At 55.4% G+C, this 20,666-nt stretch overlaps 5 protein-coding genes across 5 annotated transcripts, besides 7 other annotated features; 1 reads left to right on the top strand and 4 right to left on the bottom strand.

Moving 5' to 3' along the window:
* Window positions 1-1,304: a mobile genetic element.
* Window positions 1-3,232: a sequence feature (areas not merged during assembly with more than two copies in the genome that could not be assigned to a particular haplotype).
* Window positions 1,055-1,273: a mobile genetic element.
* Window positions 3,233-4,036: a sequence feature (haploid, Esmeraldo-like haplotype).
* Window positions 3,836-3,879: a microsatellite.
* On the bottom strand, window positions 3,986-6,349 carry Tc00.1047053504081.540 (trans-sialidase, putative; the record flags this gene model as incomplete). Its single annotated transcript, XM_816332.1, has 1 exon — window positions 3,986-6,349. One exon carries the CDS (start codon window positions 6,347-6,349, stop codon window positions 3,986-3,988), a length of 2,364 nt encoding a protein of 787 aa, XP_821425.1.
* Window positions 4,037-20,666: part of a sequence feature (areas not merged during assembly with more than two copies in the genome that could not be assigned to a particular haplotype) that runs on past the window's edge.
* Window positions 7,206-7,229: a microsatellite.
* Tc00.1047053504081.530 (mucin-associated surface protein (MASP), putative) lies at window positions 7,628-8,845 on the bottom strand (the record flags this gene model as incomplete). Its single annotated transcript, XM_816331.1, has 1 exon — window positions 7,628-8,845. One exon carries the CDS (start codon window positions 8,843-8,845, stop codon window positions 7,628-7,630), a length of 1,218 nt encoding a protein of 405 aa, XP_821424.1.
* Window positions 9,408-9,947, bottom strand: Tc00.1047053504081.520 (mucin TcMUCII, putative; the record flags this gene model as incomplete). The annotated part of the gene is made up of 1 exon (XM_816330.1): window positions 9,408-9,947. The coding sequence occupies one exon, from the start codon at window positions 9,945-9,947 to the stop codon at window positions 9,408-9,410; it is 540 nt and encodes a 179-aa protein (XP_821423.1).
* On the bottom strand, window positions 11,673-13,955 carry Tc00.1047053504081.510 (surface protease GP63, putative; the record flags this gene model as incomplete). Its single annotated transcript, XM_816329.1, has 1 exon — window positions 11,673-13,955. One exon carries the CDS (start codon window positions 13,953-13,955, stop codon window positions 11,673-11,675), a length of 2,283 nt encoding a protein of 760 aa, XP_821422.1.
* Window positions 19,932-20,567, top strand: Tc00.1047053504081.500 (mucin TcMUCII, putative; the record flags this gene model as incomplete). The annotated part of the gene is made up of 1 exon (XM_816328.1): window positions 19,932-20,567. One exon carries the CDS (start codon window positions 19,932-19,934, stop codon window positions 20,565-20,567), a length of 636 nt encoding a protein of 211 aa, XP_821421.1.

Genomic DNA, 20,666 nt, shown 5'->3' with positions numbered 1-20,666 from the left:
CGCGGGAGACTCGGCATCTCTTTCGATGCCGCGTGGAGGACGGCACGCTGGTGGAGCTCACACGGCTCCCTATGGGATACAAGGCCAGCCCGGAAATTCTCCAGATTATTACTTCGGCAATTGCGGGGATGACGACGGTGGTTCACCCCCTCTGGGCTGCACCTCCATCGGTGCGTGTCGACGTTTGGATCGATAATATACGCATTGCAGGGTCGAAAAGCGATGTGACATTGTGGGAAGCCCAAGTGCTTCGTAATGCGGACGGCCGTCACGCTACGATGGAGGAGGAACGCGAATCGGGCGCTACGCAGTACACCTTCCTGGGGGTGCAGTTTGATCACACTCACCGGGCGGTATCCCTGAGTGACAAGTTTGTCCGCTCTGTACGCGCCATGCCGGCGCTCAATTCTTTAACCATCGCGGAAATGGAGGTTATAGCGTCACGTTTTTTGTACGCGGCTGCCATTTTGTGCACGCGTTTATGCGACCACTACTTTTTTATCAGGGCAGTGCGACGACGATTATCGGCACTTAACCGGGGAATTGTGCTGGAGACATCCCCGGCGAACGTTCCGCCGGCAGCGGTTGGTTTGGGCGAGAGATTACGGCACATGATCGGGAATAATCGTAAGCGAATCATCAAGCCCACGGAAAGGCATCGGCCGCCATCATCACGGATGCATCGCTCCATGGTTGGGGAGCCGTTTTTATTCTCCAGACTCCGGCGAAGTTAAAATTGCCGGAGGGAAATGGGAGAGGAAACCTTTTCTTATCATGCAGGCCGAGGTGCGTGCGGTACGCTTGGCCTTATCGGCCTTTTCCGCCATCTTGCCATCCACCATGAACGTTTGGGCGCACAGCACTTCGCTGCAAGGAGCGGCGAATAAAGGCAGCTCAAAATCACACGCCATGACGTGGGAGCTGCAACGGATATACGAGTTTTTGGACTCTCGCGGAATACAGGCAACTTTTGCCTACGTGCGGTCTGCAGAAAACCCCGCAGACGGCATATCACGCGGTCGTGTTTTTACACTTCGGAACTTGGCGAAGGGGAGCGGCGAGGTCTTGTGGTTGGAGGACCCCAAAGTCTCCCACTTCGTAAGTAATAATATTTCAAATCCTAACTGAGGACAAAGGACCATGCTAATGGTCCACAGAATTCTATATATTGAATGAGAATAAAACATTGAAGCAATTAACTAACGAACCTTTTTTCCTAACTTGTTTGGTTCCATAGAGTTTCAGGATCCGGCCAGCTGCCCGGAAGATTATTCTCGTTGATACGCTTGGCATTTTCGGTAGTGACCTGCGCGTGAGGCACTTGTTGGGAAGACCGTGGAGCCGTCGCAAAATCCACATGTGAGGCCTTCTGCAACGATTGGAGTGCCAGGGTTAGTGCGTCGGGCGTGTGCCTTCATATTGTGGACGGACGAGAAGACGCTGCTGCAGCTTGGGCAGGGCGACGTTGATCCGCTGCTCGTCATCCTACGAGGAGGTGCCGTGGACACGCCAGGTGGAGGTTCCGGAGGAGGTCGGGGCGGTCCTGCCTCTTCAGTGTGAGAGGGCGGCACCACCGACATAATGGGTTGCTTGTGATCCGCAGGGCGCGTGCCAGCATGCCGAGGAGTGGGCAGGAGGACGTCAATCAGCCGCTTGCTGCTCGGCAAGGAGTGGCGGTGCTCACGTCGGGAAGAGGTCACGGCGGAGGCAGAGCACAGACGCGGTCCCAACAGCACCGCAGCACAGCCGATCCCAGAGGGCAGGAACGTGGCGCCGCCATGCCTCGGGGCATCACAGGCATGGGATCGAGAGAGCACCAAGCTGTTTCGCACGGACCTCTAGCAGCATGGAGAAGCCACCGCGAAGGGCATGATTGCGGTCCTCCCGTTTGCGGTGCACTTCAGCTCGGGGCAGGCTGCCGCTGCAACACACTCGGCCTGCTACATTCCTTCCGTCCAGATTCATGTGGGAATGTCACGGCTGCCGCTCGTACGGTGCCTCGGTGCATCTCCAACCATGCGTTCACAGCGGCCAGAGACGTTCCACACGCCGAGGTGGAAGCATCACGGTCAGCTTCATGCAGGACAATGGAGGCATTTTTCCGTTGTGGCAGCATGCCTGCCCGTCGCGGGATGCCGTCCTCCGTCCCTGCAGTGTGGGATGGTAGATGGTGGTCGGAGTCCATGTGAACGGGTGGACGTCCAGTGGGAGACACGCAGTACGCGTTGCGCAGTCACGTCTGGAAACGAAACGCTGCGGCCGCTGATCCACGTTGCCTGCGCCGGGTCGTCGGACAGCCCAATCTCCATGTCGATTGGGGTGGCGGCGATGTCCTCTCATGCCGTCGTGGATGGTGAGCAACCGTCCCGCAGCTCATGATGTGAATTCAGGTCGCAAATAACCGCTGCAGGACCAAGGCGACGAATGGTGCTCGTAAAGTGAGCAGCGTGGGCAATTGCCGTGGAAGTTTGCAGAGATCCACCACGTACATGCTGGGGCAGGCCGGTGGGTACACGCGGAAGGCATTGGTCTCCAGGCAGTTGGTGCCAAGAGCTACAGACGCTCGCACGGCAAGGTGTGGCGCACCAAGAAGGCCACGCCACCGGCACGCCCACTGCAGGCCTGGTGGAATTCACCGCAGCCAGTGAGCCTCGTCGCTGGGGCACTCTCGTGCCTGCACTCCTGCAGAAGAACCATGCCGGGATGGTGCTGCGCCAGTCGAGCGGCAAGGGCAATCCTGAGGGGCGAAGGGCCTGAAGTTCTGAGCTGCCAAATAACCACAAGGCCATCCACATCGGGGCTGCGGCTCTTGCGGACACCACCGCAGCGGGTGACGCCGACGAAGTGACCGCAATGAAACGACCATGCGGTTCTGTCAGTCGGGCTGCAGGCAAACCGCCTCGCCGCTCCACAACCAACAGAGCGTGGCACCTTCTCGAGGGGTGACGCCGTCGTGGTCCCCATCACGCTCGCAGCAATGCCCTGCCGCAATCACTCCCACAGAGAGACAGGGAAGAGTGTGTGGATGTGTGCCGAGAACACAGCGACTGCCATCGTCAGAGTAGGCCATCGTGGCACCGTCCGTCATGCGTCATCACACACCGAGCAACGCATGCACCCGGCAGTGCAAAAACAAGAGGAGAGAAGAATGGTCCCAAGAGCAGGCAACACCTTCACGCATGGCGGGCATCGTGCAGCCGTGTTGCCATTTCAGCACGGGACGCAAGCCCACGCCCCGCCGTCGCCAAACATTACTGCAGAGCACTGTGCAAATACTTATTTTCTGTGTGCTGGAAAAGCAGAAAGAGGAGCACAGGGAGGGACGTCAACTCGGTAAGAGGCACAGCTGGATGACAGCGATACATGCGGTACGTCCCCAACCTCAACAAACACGCACGGTGGCAGCACACACCCATCGAATAATAAAAAAAAAAAGAAAGAAAACAAAAAACACGGCGGCAGGGTGTGGCCGTGTGTGTGGCGCTGCGGGTGTCTGCCCGCCCTGGCCGCAAGAAAACAAAACAGGAGGGAAAGAAATGTGTGCGCCGCCCCACAGGCCCTCGTCGCACGCCCACACGTCACGGCTCCCTCAGCGCGCCGTTCGTCGCGGCCCCTCCTCATGCGTGCAGCAGGCGAGGCGCACAGGGCCGTCGTCATGAGCGTGTCGGTGGGTGTGCGAGTGGAGCAGTTGGGCGGGAAACACACGGCACCCCTCACAGGAAGAGTGCAGCAACAAACAATTAAAAGAGGGAAGAGTAGAAAAGAAAAAAACGTCCATAGTGATTGCCCCCGAAAGCAAAAAAGAGAAACGATTGGAGATGAGAAAAATATTAGGAAAAAAAAGAAAAAAAAAGAAAAAAAAAGTAGAAAAAAAAGAAATTAAAAACACACACAAAAAAGATTTATGAGAGAAATTTGTTCCTATGGAAATAGTACTTTTGTGCTCGGGAGGGCACAATTGTCCCACGCAGCAGCCAGTCACTCCTCACAGAGCCGCAAACCCCCACAGTCCCAACAGAAGCAACAGCGATGGCAGTCCGCTTCCATGCACAGTGCCGGTATTGCCCGCTGCTTCTCCAACGGCATGGGAGCTCGAAGCCGTCGGCACTTGCTGTGTGGTGGCAGGCTTCCCCTCCGTTTTTATTTCGTCCCCTGTTTTGGTACGAGAAACAGCTCCCGCTGGTGACGCAACATCTTTTTCCACTTCGGCATCGGGGCCAGAAAAAGTCAACGGGCGGTTGTACAGCATGACGTTCCTCACAGTCACAGAGACGTCTTCTTGGCCCCCTGCATTGCTTCCATCCCCTCCAATGTAGAAGTGGGAGATCTCTTGGGGTTCTGTTGCTTCCAATCCACGTTGCGCACTCCCACACACACGTTGACCATCGACGTACGCGGAGCCCTGTTTTCCGTTCTGTAGCACAATGGACACCTGGTACTGTTTCTCTGTCGCCCAAGTGCTTTTAAGCCTCTTGGTCGTTCCGTCACTGCACAACAGCCGCCACTTGCTTTGGCTGTCGTACGACAACTCCATAAGTTTTTTTCCACCGTCCAGACGCACACCCATCAATGGAATGGGGGTATCTCCCTTCGGCTCTCCGTGGATGGACACCGTCGCCACAAGAGTGAAGTTGTGGTTCGCAAAGTGGTACAGCTGATTCTCCCCCTGCTTGCCAACGGGCCACTCCGCCCACGCACCATTTCCCGTGAACTTCACGCCATTATCCGCATACCCTGTTGCCACCCCATTCTTTCCCTTCTTTACAGTGGCGTCCACCCCGAGGTACTCGTCCCTCCATGTGTTATCAGAGAAGTTGCCGGACAAAAAGCCAACCAGCCCATCCGTCGGAATGGCATTGCTGCAGGCAGTGGCAGTTGAGGTATCCTTCAGAGCACCCTCAGAAGGGCACAGCTTGGAGACACGTTTGTCCACTTCCTTCCAGGTCGTCAGCACATCCTTCACCCGCTTCAGCTGCGCAGCCAGACGCACAGAGACCATACCGAGTGATGATTCCCCACCGCCCTTCTTCTCGTACAGTGCAATCAACTCCTCATTATTATTTCCACTTTTGTACAGCAGGGAGCTGGCGGCAGCGTCATCATCACCGGATACCGGCCCAATATCAGCAATGTGCGTATTGTCCGTCAGCCAAAGATGGAGTACGCCCTTTGGATTGCCAGCCTTCTCGGAATACACCGGCAGAGTAACAAGCATCACGTCCCATTCCTCAATCTTCGCTGTGGTGAACCCGCTTCTAACGCCCTTCTCTTTTCCCTTTTGTTTGCTGCCCCACACGCGCGAGAGTGTCCCGAGGGCCTCCGTCCACGAATCCCCCTTGTCACCGATCTCGTACACCCTGCGGCGGCCATCATCGCACGCAGTCATCATCATGAGTTTTCCCTTCCACTCCACGACGGAGGGAACACTGCAGCCATCGGCAGACATCCCCTTCGACAGATTCCCACCCCCAGTGGCTGTGTATATGATCAGCGAAACGGTTTTTCCATTCTTCGTGCCTTCCACGGGCAACACAAACGTACCGTCGTTCATCTTAACACCCGATCCACCGCCGCCAATCAGCCCTGTCAAGGATTCGTGTCGTTTTTCAAATTCAGTCCACGGGATAACGTAAGCGTCGTTCCAATAAATTCTTTTTTTATCGCTGCCCTCAGTACTGAAATTGCCGCTCGCCACCAAAAGTCCCCATTTAGTTGCTGCAGCTGCGTTATCAACGCCTTCAGTAACTTCAAAACTGTAGGTTCCAGCAAGCATGTGAATATCACTTTCCTTCACAACTGTTGTTGGCCGGCTCACATGTACTTTTTTCCGGCTTTGGGAAGCATTCTGAGCCCCTGTTTGGGAGGCACAACTCTTATTTTCGGCAGGACATTCCTCCAGTACTTGTGTCTTCACTTGGGCTTTACCCAATTCTTTTGATTCCTGATCAGTTAACGTCAAGAGCTCCGAGGCAATGCCTGTAAAACCGCTCTCACTGGCTTCCGTGAACTCCGCCTCGGCAACGGCAAACACATCACCATTCATCTCAACAAGACTGGGAACACGCAAAGAACCCACAGTTTCTCCTTCTTTCACATCTCTCCAAGCAAAATGTTTCCCCGGTGAAGATATTGGACACGACGCCGCTCCATTATTATTGGCTGCAGCCCCGGTGTCGTAACACATCATAACGACGAGGAGGAGCAGCACCGCGGAAGTAAACACACGCCGGGAAATGTTGGGCCTCTGCGGCTCACTCTCTCTTCCTTCCCTCCTCCTTCCGCTGGATCCGGTCACGCGGCGACGGTTGTTTGTGCGGGTTTCCTTCACTGCAGCAACACGTGAGAGCATATAAATATGTGTGTGTGTGGGCGGTGTGTGTGCTGTTGGTCCTTTTGATGCCTTCAAATTTCACAGTAGCGATTAGCGCTTGATTTCCTTCTTCGTAAGAGAGTGAAAGGAATAAAGAAAACAGGCTAATAAAATATAGGTGAAAGAATAAGCACCGCCACCCACAGTGAGTGGCACCATCATCCCCGCCGCAGTCACTCCCCACAACAACAACCCACGCACACAGACACACGGAACGAGACGGAAGAACAGTGCACCGGGAACACACAGCGACTGCCACCACCACCACCACCAGCAGGAGCCACGGCGGGTGTGTCGTTATCCACGCTTCAGCACGCACCGAGCAACGCCCACAGACGAAACAACAGGCGGGATGCAAAAGGACACGACAGTCCTTTTCAAAGTACACGTGTTGCCGCCAGTCATTTTACTGTTCACCCTTCCAGCGCACCCTCCAATGCACATCACCCCACGCAGGCGAAGAATCCCTGACCAAAATATACACAGCATAGGAGATACAAATTGGCACGTGCAGCAGCTGGACGAGAAGCAATCCGCACTTGTACCAGGCACCTTAAGCCACACCACCCAATCGACTGCACGCCTGCAACGTGTCAAAAAATAAATCGCAGGCTCCCCTCCACCCTCGAAAGGGACGTCGCAGCTAGAACCTTCTGCGTGCATCCGTTCTCAGGAATCATGCCGCTCCACAGAGTATGCATAATGGCATGTGTGTCTGTGTGCATGTGTGTTTGTCAGTGGATATAATTGCAGAGCAGCTGTGCGGCAAAAGAAAGTCCAAAGAAAGCAACGGCAGAGAGAGGCAGATAGCACACACGCAAATTACTCATATCGTCACACACACACACACACACACGCAGCCGCGGAATGGGTGCACACAACCACAAAATCAAAAAGGAAAACAAAACAAAAAGCCGAAGCGTGGGACGACCAGCGCACACACTCTCATTACTCCCGTAAAGCAAAACACACACACAGAGGGAGAGAGAGAGGTCGCCCACTCAATGCAATAAAAACAAAACAGAAACAGTTACGGTGCTCCGCCCATGCAGCCAGGCAGGACGGCAGCGGTGCGTGTCGTGCAAAAGAGAGCATCAACGGGCATGCATGGGTGTGCATGCATATATACAATGGGCACATTATTGTGTGTGCCTCGTGGGGTGAGGTGAGGGCGAGAGTCCATGCAAGGGGACACAGAGAGAGAGAGAGAAAGACGCGTGTGTGTGCGGGCGGTGCATGGCTCTCTCTCCCTCACTCTCACGCGGCCACCACCGCAGCAGCAGCCGCACACGCAACAACAAGAAGCAGCAAAAGAGGGGAGGTGGTGTGGGAGGCCGCGGTGCTGCCGTCACTTCCACTGTCATTTGTAATTGCCGTGTTATTTTTAACAACGGCTGGTTTCTCTTTCGTTGTTTCCCCTTCATTTTCGGTGGGTTGTTCATGGTGGTGGTCTTCTGTAACTGCGGTTTCAAAAAATTCGGCATCTTTGCGAAATTTCTCGTCTTCCTCTTCAGCCTGAAGTGCGGCAGCAGCACCACCTTCTCCTTCAGAAGCTTTTGGCGACGGTGGGTCAATCGTTCCATTTGATTTACTTTCCGTTGAAACCGAGGGAATTTTCTCTTTCAACCGCTCCGATGAACTGGCGGCGGATCCCTCCTGTTGCATGCCATGTAGTTTTACTTGTGGCGGCGACTGTTGCGTTAAATTTGGCCCAGTTGGTGAGGCAGTCGCTATCTTTTCTTTTTGTACTTTTGGTAGTTGCGGTTGTTCTTCGTCAGGGTGTCGTCCTTCCTGTCCTTCTTCATGACTTTGAAGTTGTTGGTCATGCTGGGATAATCCTCTGTGCTGTACGTCTTTTTCTTGTTGTATTTGTACTGGTGCTTCTTCCTGGTGCTTTCTTCCCTGCTGCGCTGAGTCTCCTTGTAGCGTTGCTTCTTGTCCTACAGCTTGATCTCCTTTTAGTACTGAAGGTTTTTCACGTGACGATGGATTTTCGTGACTTTCTTGATTTTGCTGTTTATTCTGCTCTTCAAGTTCTTTTTTTCTTTTTGCCTCGTCATCCTCTTCCCGTACTTCCTCCACAACTCCTTTAACGTGCCCTGGACTGGGTTGATTTGCCTGAACAGGCCCGGTAGGTGGCACAACAGGCTGTAGGCCTGTTTGGGGATCTTGGTTACTGGGCGCGTGTGACGGCGATAACGGATCGGTAGAAATGGCATCCAAATTGTTTGACTTCGCCTTCGTACATTCCGCGGTATTTGCATCCGACACCGGTTCCACAGAGCAGGACTTGTGCTCCACACTTTTTTTTCCATCCGTGGGCTCAGATAAACCATTTCGTAGCGCTTGGGACCTTTCAGAAGAAGAAGGATCCGCCATCTTCTCAGAGCTATCAGCAGCAGCTCCAGCAGCACCGCACCACAGCACGCAGAGGGCACACACCAGCAGCACACGGCCAGTCATCATCATCGCCATCACTCCTGTCACTTGCGTGCAGCCTTCAGCACAAACTAACAACACGTCAACGCAGAGTAAAATGGAAAAGAAAGGCAAGTCACACAGCCGCGCCACAGCCACCGCACAATGACAAATGGAAGCAGCTTGCACACACCATGAGGCAGTTGAAATCAGTGTAAGGGCAAAACGCACACACACAGCCCCGCAGTAATTGATCAGCAAGAAAAACATGAAAGAAGCAATTGAAAACAAAAGTAAAAAACAACAGTAAAGAACCAGCAATAAAGTAAAAACAAGTAGAAGCACAAAAAAGTTGCAACGAATGACGCCAGTGTGCATGCATCCACAAACATGCGTCCTCGCAAACAATCGTATGCGTATCGTGCATGTGAGTGTGTCCGCGATGCGTTCAAAGTGATAAATGTAGGAAGCAACATGGAGCACACAGCACGGCAGCGGAAGCAAATGAAGCAAAACACAATCATTACTCATTTTCTCCTATTTATTTACATCGGACTACAGTAGACGCACACAAATCCCCGCGGTTGAGTGCTGGCACGCACAGCCCACATACACCTCTTCAGCCCACAGTGGTGTACGCCAGCGCGGATACGGCGAGCAGCAGCGGGGCACACACCCACGCAGAGCCGCTGAGGCTGCCGTCCATTTCGCGAAGATGTGACGGTGCGCGGGTGGTCGTCGTGGTTTGCGCCTCTGTATTTGTCGTACTTGATGCCTCTGGCGCAGTGGTGGTCGTGGTTGTCGTAGTGGTTGTCTTATTTATTGCATTTGTTTTTTGATTTTGGTCTTTTGCGTTTTCGGACTCATGACGACCCGCCTCTTCATTAGTGGGTTTCTCATCGTTTTCCTGACCCTGTGCCTGGTTGAGATCACTTTGTGACTCTGCCGTTCCTATCCCTCCCTCACTTATCTTTGGCGGAAGAGAACTTTTACCAGGCAATTGAGCCACCTGATTTGTTACCTCTAAATTAGACTTCGCTGGATCGGAGTGTTCTCCAGCTTTACCAGCTGTACCTTCATCAGACGCTGTCACGCAGACGGACGGGCAGCAGCACAGGGCGAGCACCAACAGGGCGCACAGCAGACGGCACGTCATCATCGTGAGTGTGGTCGTTCAGTGGTGTGGAGCCGATCTGCACAGTGAGGGACATGGAGAGCAACAGGGGAGACGAGAGGTGCGGCAGACACACACACAGAGGGCACACCGCATGAGGAGAGGGCAGCAGCCAGGCATGCACCGTACGCCGCACACCACGCACGACACACACTCCAATCCACGGCAACACGCACACAAACACACAAACCTGCACTCTGTAATACTTATATTGTACAATTGTTGTGGTCAGTGCATGCGGTCACACACAAAAGGAGTGAGAAAAGAGGAGACCACTACGGCTAGACATCAGACTGCAGGCTACCAGAGGGTCAAAAAAGGCAAGAGGGACGTGCCGCGTCGGCAGTCGGTGCGTCACTTGCTTGCGTACCAGGCGTCGTGCGCGATTGTTGTCGCTCAACGTGATGCATACGTCCTCGTGGCCCCAGAGGGTGGAACAGCCAGCGCCAACCCAAACACAGCTGTCAACACGCCATTGCCACAATCGTGAAGAGCCGGCTGGCAACACACACGGCAAGAAGGACACACCAAGACACGCCATGCACCAAAGGGGCGCATCAAGCCCGCAAACAGTGCGCACCGCCCCAACACCGCAGGGTCCTCACGCACGCACGCACCATCCTCCTCCTTCCTTATCTCCAGCTCATTGCCGCCACATCCGACACCCGCACCTCACAATACCAGAGGGAAACACAAAACAGCTGAAGCAGCAACAACAGCAAAACTGCCACCTTGTTGCGCTGACGCCACTGCACGAAAGGGTGCGCCGGCGACGGGAGTCCATCGCGCAGGAGACGGAAATGAGCCCAACGAGACACCCAAGAGCCACACGTTGGCAGTCTTATCGGGCTGCCTCAACGCAACCACAACAAATAGTGCCGCAACCACGGAGCCATGCACCCTCACCCACAGCGTGTTCTCACAATCAGAACAGCAGGGACAGAGGGAATTAAGACACACTACCCACAGTGCAGCAGAGCACCCGAAACACACACAGCCATTCAAAAACGGATGCAAAAGGCCGGGAAGGCAAAAAAATAAAAAGGACGCATACAGATTAAAAGCCGAAGCACAGAAATTATTTGAGGTCCACATTCTCGCAATGACGCACACACACAAAAAGAAGCAAAGTCACAAAACCAAGCAAAGCGTAAAAGATAAAGCCGCATGCACCAATTACGGAGGCAGAGGCAGTCGTCCAGGTCCTTCAGAGAAACAGCTGCTGGCACGACCCCGCCTCCATTGGAGCACATTTCCTTTACTTCTTACTCATGATTAGAGTATGGTGGTTTCCCCTCGTCCCAATCGCATCAAAAAACGCGTGTATACATGTGGTGCTGGGAACTGTCTTTTCTCTCCATGCTACTTCGTTCACACACAGTTTTCACGGAAGTTAGACCCTCTAAGCAATAAAACAAAAACACCTTTTCCCAGAACAACAAACAATGCAATAAAAGACCGGTCATTTTGCCCATCACCGCAAGCAAAGAAGGACATGGGGAATGCAGTGAGTGTATTATATTGTTATTGCTTCGGTTTGCACATCTTGAGTGCGGGGTCAATGTGCCAAGTAAATACTGTCGCCCTGCCGCAGTTTGATTGCGCCCAGCCGCCGCGGCTGCTCAAAGAGGCACCACCACTACCGCCACAGCGACCACAACAAGAAGCACAAAGGGAATGAGGCCAGCGGTAGCAGCAGCCGCACAACAATCACTGTCGGCCTGCTGTACCAACGCATCGGGTATCGCCTGGAAATCGTCGCTGTTGACGGACGGAATCGGAGTGGCAGGCACGGAGGCACTGGGAACCACCGCTGGGCAATCCGCCCGCGGGTCGCCCTCCGCTCGTGCAACGTCCTCGCCGGGCGATGGCGCAAAAAAAAAGCGTCGGAGCCGGAGGCTCTGTTGGCTCCCTCGCTCCCACTGACAGGTCTCCTCCCTCGCCGCTGAGTGTTGTCCTCACTTTCGGCCCGCACCCCCGGATCACCCCTCGGACCGGCATGAAGGCCACCACCAGCGACACCCGCAGCCGAAGCACCGGGAGGCTCCTTTTCAATGGAGGCACCAGACGCCACACGAGACAACTGTGGACGAGTTCCTCCGGAGTCGACCCTGAAGCAACCGCCGACTCTTCTGCTTCCTCCTCTTGCTCGTCACCCTGTCCACCCACCAACGCGCTCGGAATGACAGGATTGCTGCCGTTCGCGGCAATGGTGCACACCTCGCCGTACGTGGGGGACTTGATCTTCCCATCCTTCTGAAAATCTTTAAACGCCACTGGGATGTCAGTGTCCTCAGGGCAAGGCTGAAAAACACTGCCGCCGAGGTGCTTCACCCTCACTGTGCCCTCCCCACATGACACCTGCGTGCACACTCCCTTGACGCTTTTATGGCCATCACCGCCCTTCGTCTCCAGTAACTCCGCGTCCAGGCACCACGAGCCGCCGCCAGTCAGCGACCCACGGAGATAATCCACATTTTCGTCCGAGCACGTCCCGTACGTTGTCCCAGACGAGATTTCGTGAAATTCCAAAGAAACAACAGGGCAAACGTCCTTATCCACCAGACTCCCCTTGTCCTCAACAATGCTTGCGGTGCACGTCCCAACGTGACGGCGGTCGGAGGTGCAGCGAAGCGTCTCTGTGTCTTTAGCATCGCAAAACATGTGAGGATACTTGGCGGCAAGATTATCGGTTGTATTGCACTTGTTGACCAGGAAGTCGCAGCCACTGCGGCTGCCCCAGCTCATCGGCTCCGCCATCCTCCAATTCACGCGGTAGTATCCCATATCCGCAAACACCGCCATCGTCAGAGCCGTGTAGTAGCCGGCACCGACTGCGGGAGCCATCAGCTCGTCCCGCGCGTGGCGTCCCTTCCAGTGAGGGATTTCCTTTTCCGGAGGGCCATCTTCGTCCTCCAGCACCATGCCCTCGAGAGAGTCACAACCAAAGTGCGCTTTCGCCTTCTCCTGAACGTGCTTCCCTGCCACCATCCTGCGGTGCGTCCCACGCACACTTCTCTCTGGCTTCTTCACCAGGCTCTTGTCTTCCATACTCTCCTGGCTGAACCAAAGTGCATGCGCAATTTCGTGTGCGGCAACGCGAACGCTCCACGCCGTGTCAGTCATGTACTTCGGATCAAAGTTCATGGCGCCAATGTAGGGGCAAAAGTCTGTCAATGTGTTACACGTGGCCGCCCACACAGACCTGCTATTCGTGCCCGATGGCCTAGCAGCAGCGTAGATGATAAAAGCTGCATTCGGCACACCGTCACTCTTTTGCCTGGCAGGAACCGCAAAGTGGCTGCACGGTCCATTCACAGCCCTCGGTACAGTTATCGTCCCACCAGTGGGTTTCACAAGTAGTCGCTCAGCGTGCAGTTTGACGGCACCGAAGAGAATCTCTCCAGTGTACAATTGTGTCTTTGCCTCCGTCAGGAAATGCTCTGCTTTGCATGACACCTTTTGCCCCAATGCATTGTAGCACTCATCCTCTCCTTCTTCGCAGTACTTCTTCCTCTTGTTCGTGCCTCTCTCCAGATCCTCCGTGTACACCGCAATGCGGATCGGCTCCCAGCCACTGTCGTCATCCTGTGTGGCGACGGTGTATGCCTGCATCGCGCCCTGTCCCTTGCGCGGCACCTCACGCACCACCGCAGTCGACAGCGGGCCGTTCCTCCTCTTCGGCACGTCAAACCCAAAGCGGTATTGTGTGGCGGGTACAGCAGCAACACACCTAATGGCGCAGCACATCAGCAGCAACGCCACCAGTGGGAAAAGCGGTGTGGCGCGGCGTGGCTGGCGCATGACTTGAGTAAAATGCATTTTTTGGTTTCGTGTGAGTAGCAGCAGTGGCGCAGCCTGGATGCGGGAGGAGAGAAACAAAGGAAAAAGAAGAGTGAGAAAAGCAAAATGGCTTTGGACCAGTAATGCGTCAGAATGCGGCCCACGCAGCAGAGTAAAAGGAAAACACAGAGGCGGCCACACAAACAGCATGCGCACCGACTCCACCAAATGGACAATCCGTCAATCCTTCGTCGAGAGAACGTCCATCACCGTCGCACAGAGTCATCATCTGCCGCAACGCTCTCTCCACGCGGAGTGTTTGGTCCTTTCTCCTCGTGGTGTCGCAATATTTGTGTGACCGGCCAATCAACATCCGCCAACGGCACAGCACCAGCCCCAGGTGCAGGAGCATAGCACAGCGCGCTCTCCCAGCAGATCATACCCTGTTGCATAACCGCATGGCAACCCCAATTGTGATGCGCAGCCCTGAAGCGGAGATGCAAAGAGTCATGCGGACGGACCTTCTTTCACTGCTCTCCTTTCGGGGAACTCGACAACAAGCGTGCCGGCGGTGCGATCATTATGACCGTTACATCCGCACTGCCACTGGACAAGGAAGTTACTGTGAGCTCACTGCGTTGAGGTCACCGCGTCCGCCGTTGCTCTCCCGCCATCCCACAACCACGCCGGCACTTCCAACAGAGCGGATAGAAGGGTCGACAACGGGAGCCACAGACGCCAACGCACCGAGTCCAATTGTGCCCGCTGCGAAATTCCAAAGCGCGCCGAGAGCTCCTCTAGCAGTGCAGGGGCAGTCCACCTGTGTGCGGCACGGCGTGTGTGTGCATGTGCTTGTGCTTGTGTGTTTGTCAGCGCCTACACTTGCAGAGCAGCTGTGCAACACAAGAGAGTCCAAAGAAAAGCAATGACAGAGAGAGAACAATAGCACACACGCAAATTACTCATATAATCACACACACACACACGCAGAATGAGTGCACTCAACCACAAACAATGAAGAAAACAAAAAGCCGAAGCGTGGGACGACCAGCGCACACACACTCTCATTGCTCCCGTAAAGCAAAACACACACACAGGGAGAGAGAGAGAGGTCGCCCACTCAATTCAATAAAAACAAAACAGTTACGGTGCTCCGCCCATGCAGCCAGGCAGGACGGCAGCGGTGCGTGTGGTGCAAAAGAGAGCACCAACGGGCCTGCATGGGTGTGCATGCATATATACAATGGGCACATTATGTGTGTGCCTCGTGGGGTGAGGTGAGGGCGAGAGTCCATGCAAGGGGACACACACACAGAGAGAGAAGGACGAGTGTGTGTGCGGGCGGTGCATGGCTCTCTCTCCCTCACTCTCACGCGGCCACCACCGCAGCAGCAGCAGCACACGCAAAAATAAGCGCAAGGAATGGAATAATGCAAGCAACCATTTATTTGTTTCTTTTAGGATGTTGACAGATGTCTGCATGCGTTCCTTTTGTTTTTGCGGAGGGAAACCCCTCATGCCTGCATCGTGTGTTGGGGATTTCTGCAGGGTGCACAATTATTTTTCTTTTCTCTTGTGAATGTTTCTTGTGTTGGTGCAGCCAATAATTCGGTTTGTGTTGTTCCTGCCTTTCGCTGGTGAAGTGCTGCAATAGATGTTTGTTTTTCCTTTCGTTGCTGTGGCACCTGATTCCTCACCGTTTATTGCGGTGGAAATGAAAATATGTGTGGACTCCCACACACCAGAACGCACCTTCGCTCCTATTTGTTGGTGCATGGAAGGGCATGTGTGTTTGGTGGTGCCTCGTCCATATATTTTGTGGGTGCACATTCCCCTGCAGGCTGAGGGCGGGATGACGCTCCGTCGCCGTACACTTCCCTCGCATGCCGCCCACGGTGATTCACCATGCATCACCCACTCACATACTCCGTGGTGCCACACCGCTGATATTATTGCAGCCGCTGTGATTCCGCGTATTTCACGCATTTGATTGTGCCACAATACATCCGCTCGTGTGGCCGCCGCATCCAAACAGCGGTGCCCAACATTGTGAGCGGCAGTCCACATCCCTGCAAGTCCCAACGCAGTGGTGTTCGACTGTCAGCCAGGCGCCACACAACAGGAGAGTATTGTGCTGGCAGTACAACACACGGAGCTGCGGTGAATGACTCGGGTGGCGATGCATCTATTTGTCGCAAGGCAGTGAAAAGGAGTCGGGCAAAATAGTGCCGGCTGCATGCACGACACCACATCCACAGCCAAGGCATGCGACGTGATGTGTGTTTCACTGGTGCTGTGAAATGACTGCAGACGACGTCACTGGTGGAGTCATGCCACCCATGATCAGCGGACAGACAATAATCGGCATGGGAGGCCACAATAGGCAGCAACGACGCCAGCAGCTGGAGCAGCTCCTTCTCTCTCTCTCTTGCCTCCGAGAAGTAAATATTCCACCAGCCACAGCCGACTGTGCCATCGTGACACTCCATGCACGTCGTGGCTGCGCCAACACATCCTGTTTCCTGCAGCACCTCGAAAGATGCCTCACTCCGTCCACTGAGTGCATCGGTGTGAACCGTGCGTCGGCTGTTCGTGAGGACCACAGCGATGTGAGGGTCACCGAGTCGCAGCATGTTTGTTGTGACGTTGTTGCATGGCACCTGCACACACACACACACGCAGCGCCTGCATCCCTCCCTGTTGTGTCCGCCCTCTGCCGGAGTGGCCACACACACGGGCAGCAGCAAAATCGCTTCGCCCTCGACGATCCAAAATCAACACCGACATCCCTCGCGACGCAAAGATCTCAGTTGCCAGCACGGGCCTCCTGTCGCTCTGACATCGACGCCGAAACACGGCACAGTGCACGCACTTATTTTCCTCGCGTGCAGTCAGCCGTTTGCTTCACACATTCTTCGATGGGCTGACGTCAATAAAAGCACGCAACAAAAGGCCACTGTGATCGCACACGCTCTTGCGATGGGCGTCGGTGTGTGCATGGATCCGCTGCTCACACGTGCTGACAGGCAGTCTGCAGCCGGTGCCCTCGTGCCAGTTCATCGGCTCCAGCACGGAAAGGAGAAAATGGCCAATTCCCGATGCACTTATTCCCACCAGCAGCACCAACACGCTGGTCGCCAGCCGTCATTCCTCAGCACATCCAGCAATGCCGAAAAGTGACGTGGAGCTGTCAGCCAGCAATGCCACAATCCCGCACACATGTCGGCTCCACCAGAGAAGACACACAAACCACAAACAACACCCTCCACATGTCATCCGAACATCATTCCGACACACCGCGACACGCCAAACAGAAGTATTCGTCACCCCAATGCACCTCCCCACACAATCACATGGTCCATGCACCACGCACGGCAGCAGCCCACACGCGGTCAAACAAATGTTCCTCGGATCGGTGTTATCCGCGTGTTGCAGTGGGAAGTAAACAAAAGAGACAGCTGTCAAACCCTAAAAGAGTGCCACGACTGGCCGCAATTCAACGGAATGCAGCCACTCAATGAATTCAGTCCTAGTGCCCTCAAACTCCCACCCTCCCCCACAAAAGGCCCAAGAGCTGCAATCAAACGTGACATCCAATAAAGTCGCTTTGCAAAAAAAGGAGAAACCGCAGTGCCTCCTGTTGTCATCCGAGATGTTGTTTGCTGATTAATGCGGCAGGCACTCACCTTCTCCTCAAAGCCGCGCTGCGCAACTGCAACGTATTCTTCAGAATCGCAAGTCTCCCACCAGATCGGGAAGCTCCTACGCACCTTCGTCACACACCACAATGCAAATGAAAAAACAATGCTTTAGTTGGACTGCGATGCGGACCGTGCCACGCCGCCATCAGCTGCGGCTGGGTGCAGAGGCTGGGGCGTCCCAGCACACCATGCAGTCCTTTCTGGTTGGGTGCGTCCACAGTGCGTTGCACGACGGCGGCAAAGACATCGCACCGTGTCCGGTCCCCGTTCACCTCCACAGCCTGAAGTGCGGCACCGCGACAGCTGCACAGCATCGCTCGGCCCACGCGCATCAACGAAGGATACTTCTGTCCACCTGACCGCCAATCCAGCACCGCTGCGGGGGAGCATTGTGTTCCGCGCACCCACACAACACGAACGCCTCACACTTTGGTAGATTGAGGACGTGCGTGGCGTTTTGTGCTTGGAAACCACAGTTTAGCCAACACTTGGGAAGGTAGCGGCGACATCGATCCCGCTTCCGAGAGATGCTGTTGTTAATGAATTGCGACGCGTCTGCAGCCACATGGAGATCTCCCCGGAACACATCCGCGCCCCTCATGCTGAGCACCGGATTTTCGTCCGCGACACTGTGAGCTGCAACGAGGTGAGCGTCTTCTGGCCACGGCACGCCAAGGACGCCCTGAACGGTGTCAGACGATCGGCCCTTGAAGCGGCCTGCGCTTTTCTGGGAACGTATGACGCAGGCCGCTGGACGGACGGCTCGTCTTCTCTTGCTGAGCATGCGTCTGGATCCGCCGCGCTGCCGCTTTACTCCCCCGGAGAGCCGCGCTCCCTGTTGGACCTCACCGCGCAGCTGCCGGCAGCCTTGCGTGCTCCTGCCGAGCGGTGTGTCCTGCCACTGAGCATGGCCACAGACAGTTTTCAGTTCCCCGCCTGGCAGCGACATCCCAATCGCCCGCACGAGTTCCTGTCGCCACAGACTCCCTCTCGGCGATGGAGTCGCTCCGTCTTGGCTCGCTGGCGGCGCACGACGACGTCACCGAAGAGTTTTGTATGATGCCGCTTTCACTGGCGGATCGAGTTCACACTGTTGACTTCACATGTTCGCCACGACACTGCGGAATCCCACGCAACGTGACAGCGGACGCTGATGCCGTCATTGCGCGATCCCTCCCGCAGGACTGCGTCAATGCCTGGCATGTGGGCCTCCTCACCGCAGTGAAGCGACTGTACTGGAAGGAAGCGCAGGAGGAAAAGGAAGGCGCGCACACCGCGTGACAGGCGCTTGTCGGTGTGGCGAGGGCTCTATTCCTAATGTTGACCCGGACATCACGCCCGAGTGGCGGCACCGCGCACTGCGCGATGCGACTCCTGCCCGCTCTTCGACAGGCCTGCACGCACCCTGCGGATCACAAGTCGCCATGTGTCGGTGGTGCCGTTCCTCCCTGACTGCGGTGAACGGCTCGCCTCTGCCTTCGCCGGAACCTCTTCCAGAAATGAGCACCGCAAATCCTTTCCGACCAGCGAGCGGCGGATTGACGTCCTCCTGCTCAATCTGCGGCAGAGTGCGCTCTTTTGTCAACAATATGACGGCACATGCCCGACGTGCTCAGCCTGGCGTTCGGATGGTTTGACAGGCCTCACATGCGGATGCCACAATGGCGCCACCGTCTTCCTAAAAGTTGCCTCGCGCGCAGGTCGCCACCGAAGTCGCCAAGCACGCCAGCAGGCAAGGCACGCAGGAAGCACGAACGCGGACACTCGAGATGGACCAGGCCCTTCCGCCACCGCCTCATCACAGACGCCACGGGCTGCTGATCCCACGACGGACCACGGGAGACTCCGCTTCATCCACTGTGGTAATGCCCTGTCATTGAGAACATGGACTGTGACTGGCTGGGACTGCCCCAGCGTGCACGATGGCTCGTTTGCGACTGAATGCTTGTCACGTTTGTACGGACGGCCCTTGCGCTATTTACTCATTGCTGTAGCAGAATAGAAAGAAATGAAAAACAAAAACAGATCGTCGTCATGATGATGAAGGTTGGCTGCACTTCCCGTGGGCCAACAATCCACGTGGTGTGCGGGGATCATTCCCTTTTTTAATTGTTACTTTGCTTTTGTGTTGCTGTGTGCGCTGCACCTCCTCTTGTGTGTGTGCGTACCCTCCGTGAGGGGTGCCGACACGACGGACCGCTCTCGCCGTATGTGCATGCGGTGGAGCCTTGTGTGCCGCTCCTGTTTGCTTCTCCCTCCTCCATCTGTGTGTTGTTGTTGCGGCAGGGCTGTGTGTGTGCCTGCTGCCGTGGATTGGAGTGTGTGTCGTGCGTGGTGTGCGGCGTACGGTGCATGCCTGGCTGCTGCCCTCTCCTCATGTGGTGTGCCCTCTGTGTGTGTCTGCCGCAACTCTCGTCTCCCCTGTTGCTCTCCATGTCCCTCACTGTGCAGATCGGCTCCACACCACTGAACGACCACACTCACGATGATGACGTGCCGTCTGCTGTGCGCCCTGTTGGTGCTCGCCCTGTGCTGCTGCCCGTGCGTCTGCGGGACAGCAAGTGGTGAGGCTCAAGTTTCAACCACCGGCCATCTACCCCCACTGCCACAGGGGCAAACTCGGGAGACCATGTCTTCTGGTTCAAAAGCCCCTACACCCCCCAAGGCGAATACTTCCGATGAGGTGGATCTGCCAGTTACGGTAGATGCGGAAGGGGGGTCAGATGTATCGTCCACTACACAGGATGGAATAATTCTGCCTGGTAAACCAGGGTCAGACGGTGGGATCAAAAGTCAGCCAGGGTTAATAGATAATCCCGAACAGTCAGTTGTAAAGAGTCAGGCGCAGGAAACAGGAGAGTCAAAAGGTAATAAAGATTTTACGGTAAAGACAAACACTACGACGAATACGACACCAATTACAACTACAACTACGACCACGACGACCACCACCGCCGCGCCCGAGGCACCAAGTACTACGACTACAGAGGCACCAACCACGACGACCACCCGCGCACCGTCGCGTCTTCGCGAAATCGACGGCAGCCTCAGCAGCTCTGCGTGGGTGTGTGCCTCGCTGCTGCTCGCCGCATCCGCGCTGGCGTACACCACTCTGGGCTGAAGAGGTGTGCATGCGGGCTGTACGTGCCAGCACTCAGCCACGGGGATTTGTGCGCGTCAACTGTGGTCCGATGTAAATAAATAGGATAAAAATAATGAT

Source organism: Trypanosoma cruzi, genomic scaffold (genome assembly GCF_000209065.1).
Source record: "Trypanosoma cruzi strain CL Brener 1047053516723 genomic scaffold, whole genome shotgun sequence".
Taxonomy (NCBI): Eukaryota; Euglenozoa; class Kinetoplastea; order Trypanosomatida; family Trypanosomatidae; genus Trypanosoma; species Trypanosoma cruzi.
This window is presented reverse-complemented; position numbering and strand designations above follow the sequence as displayed.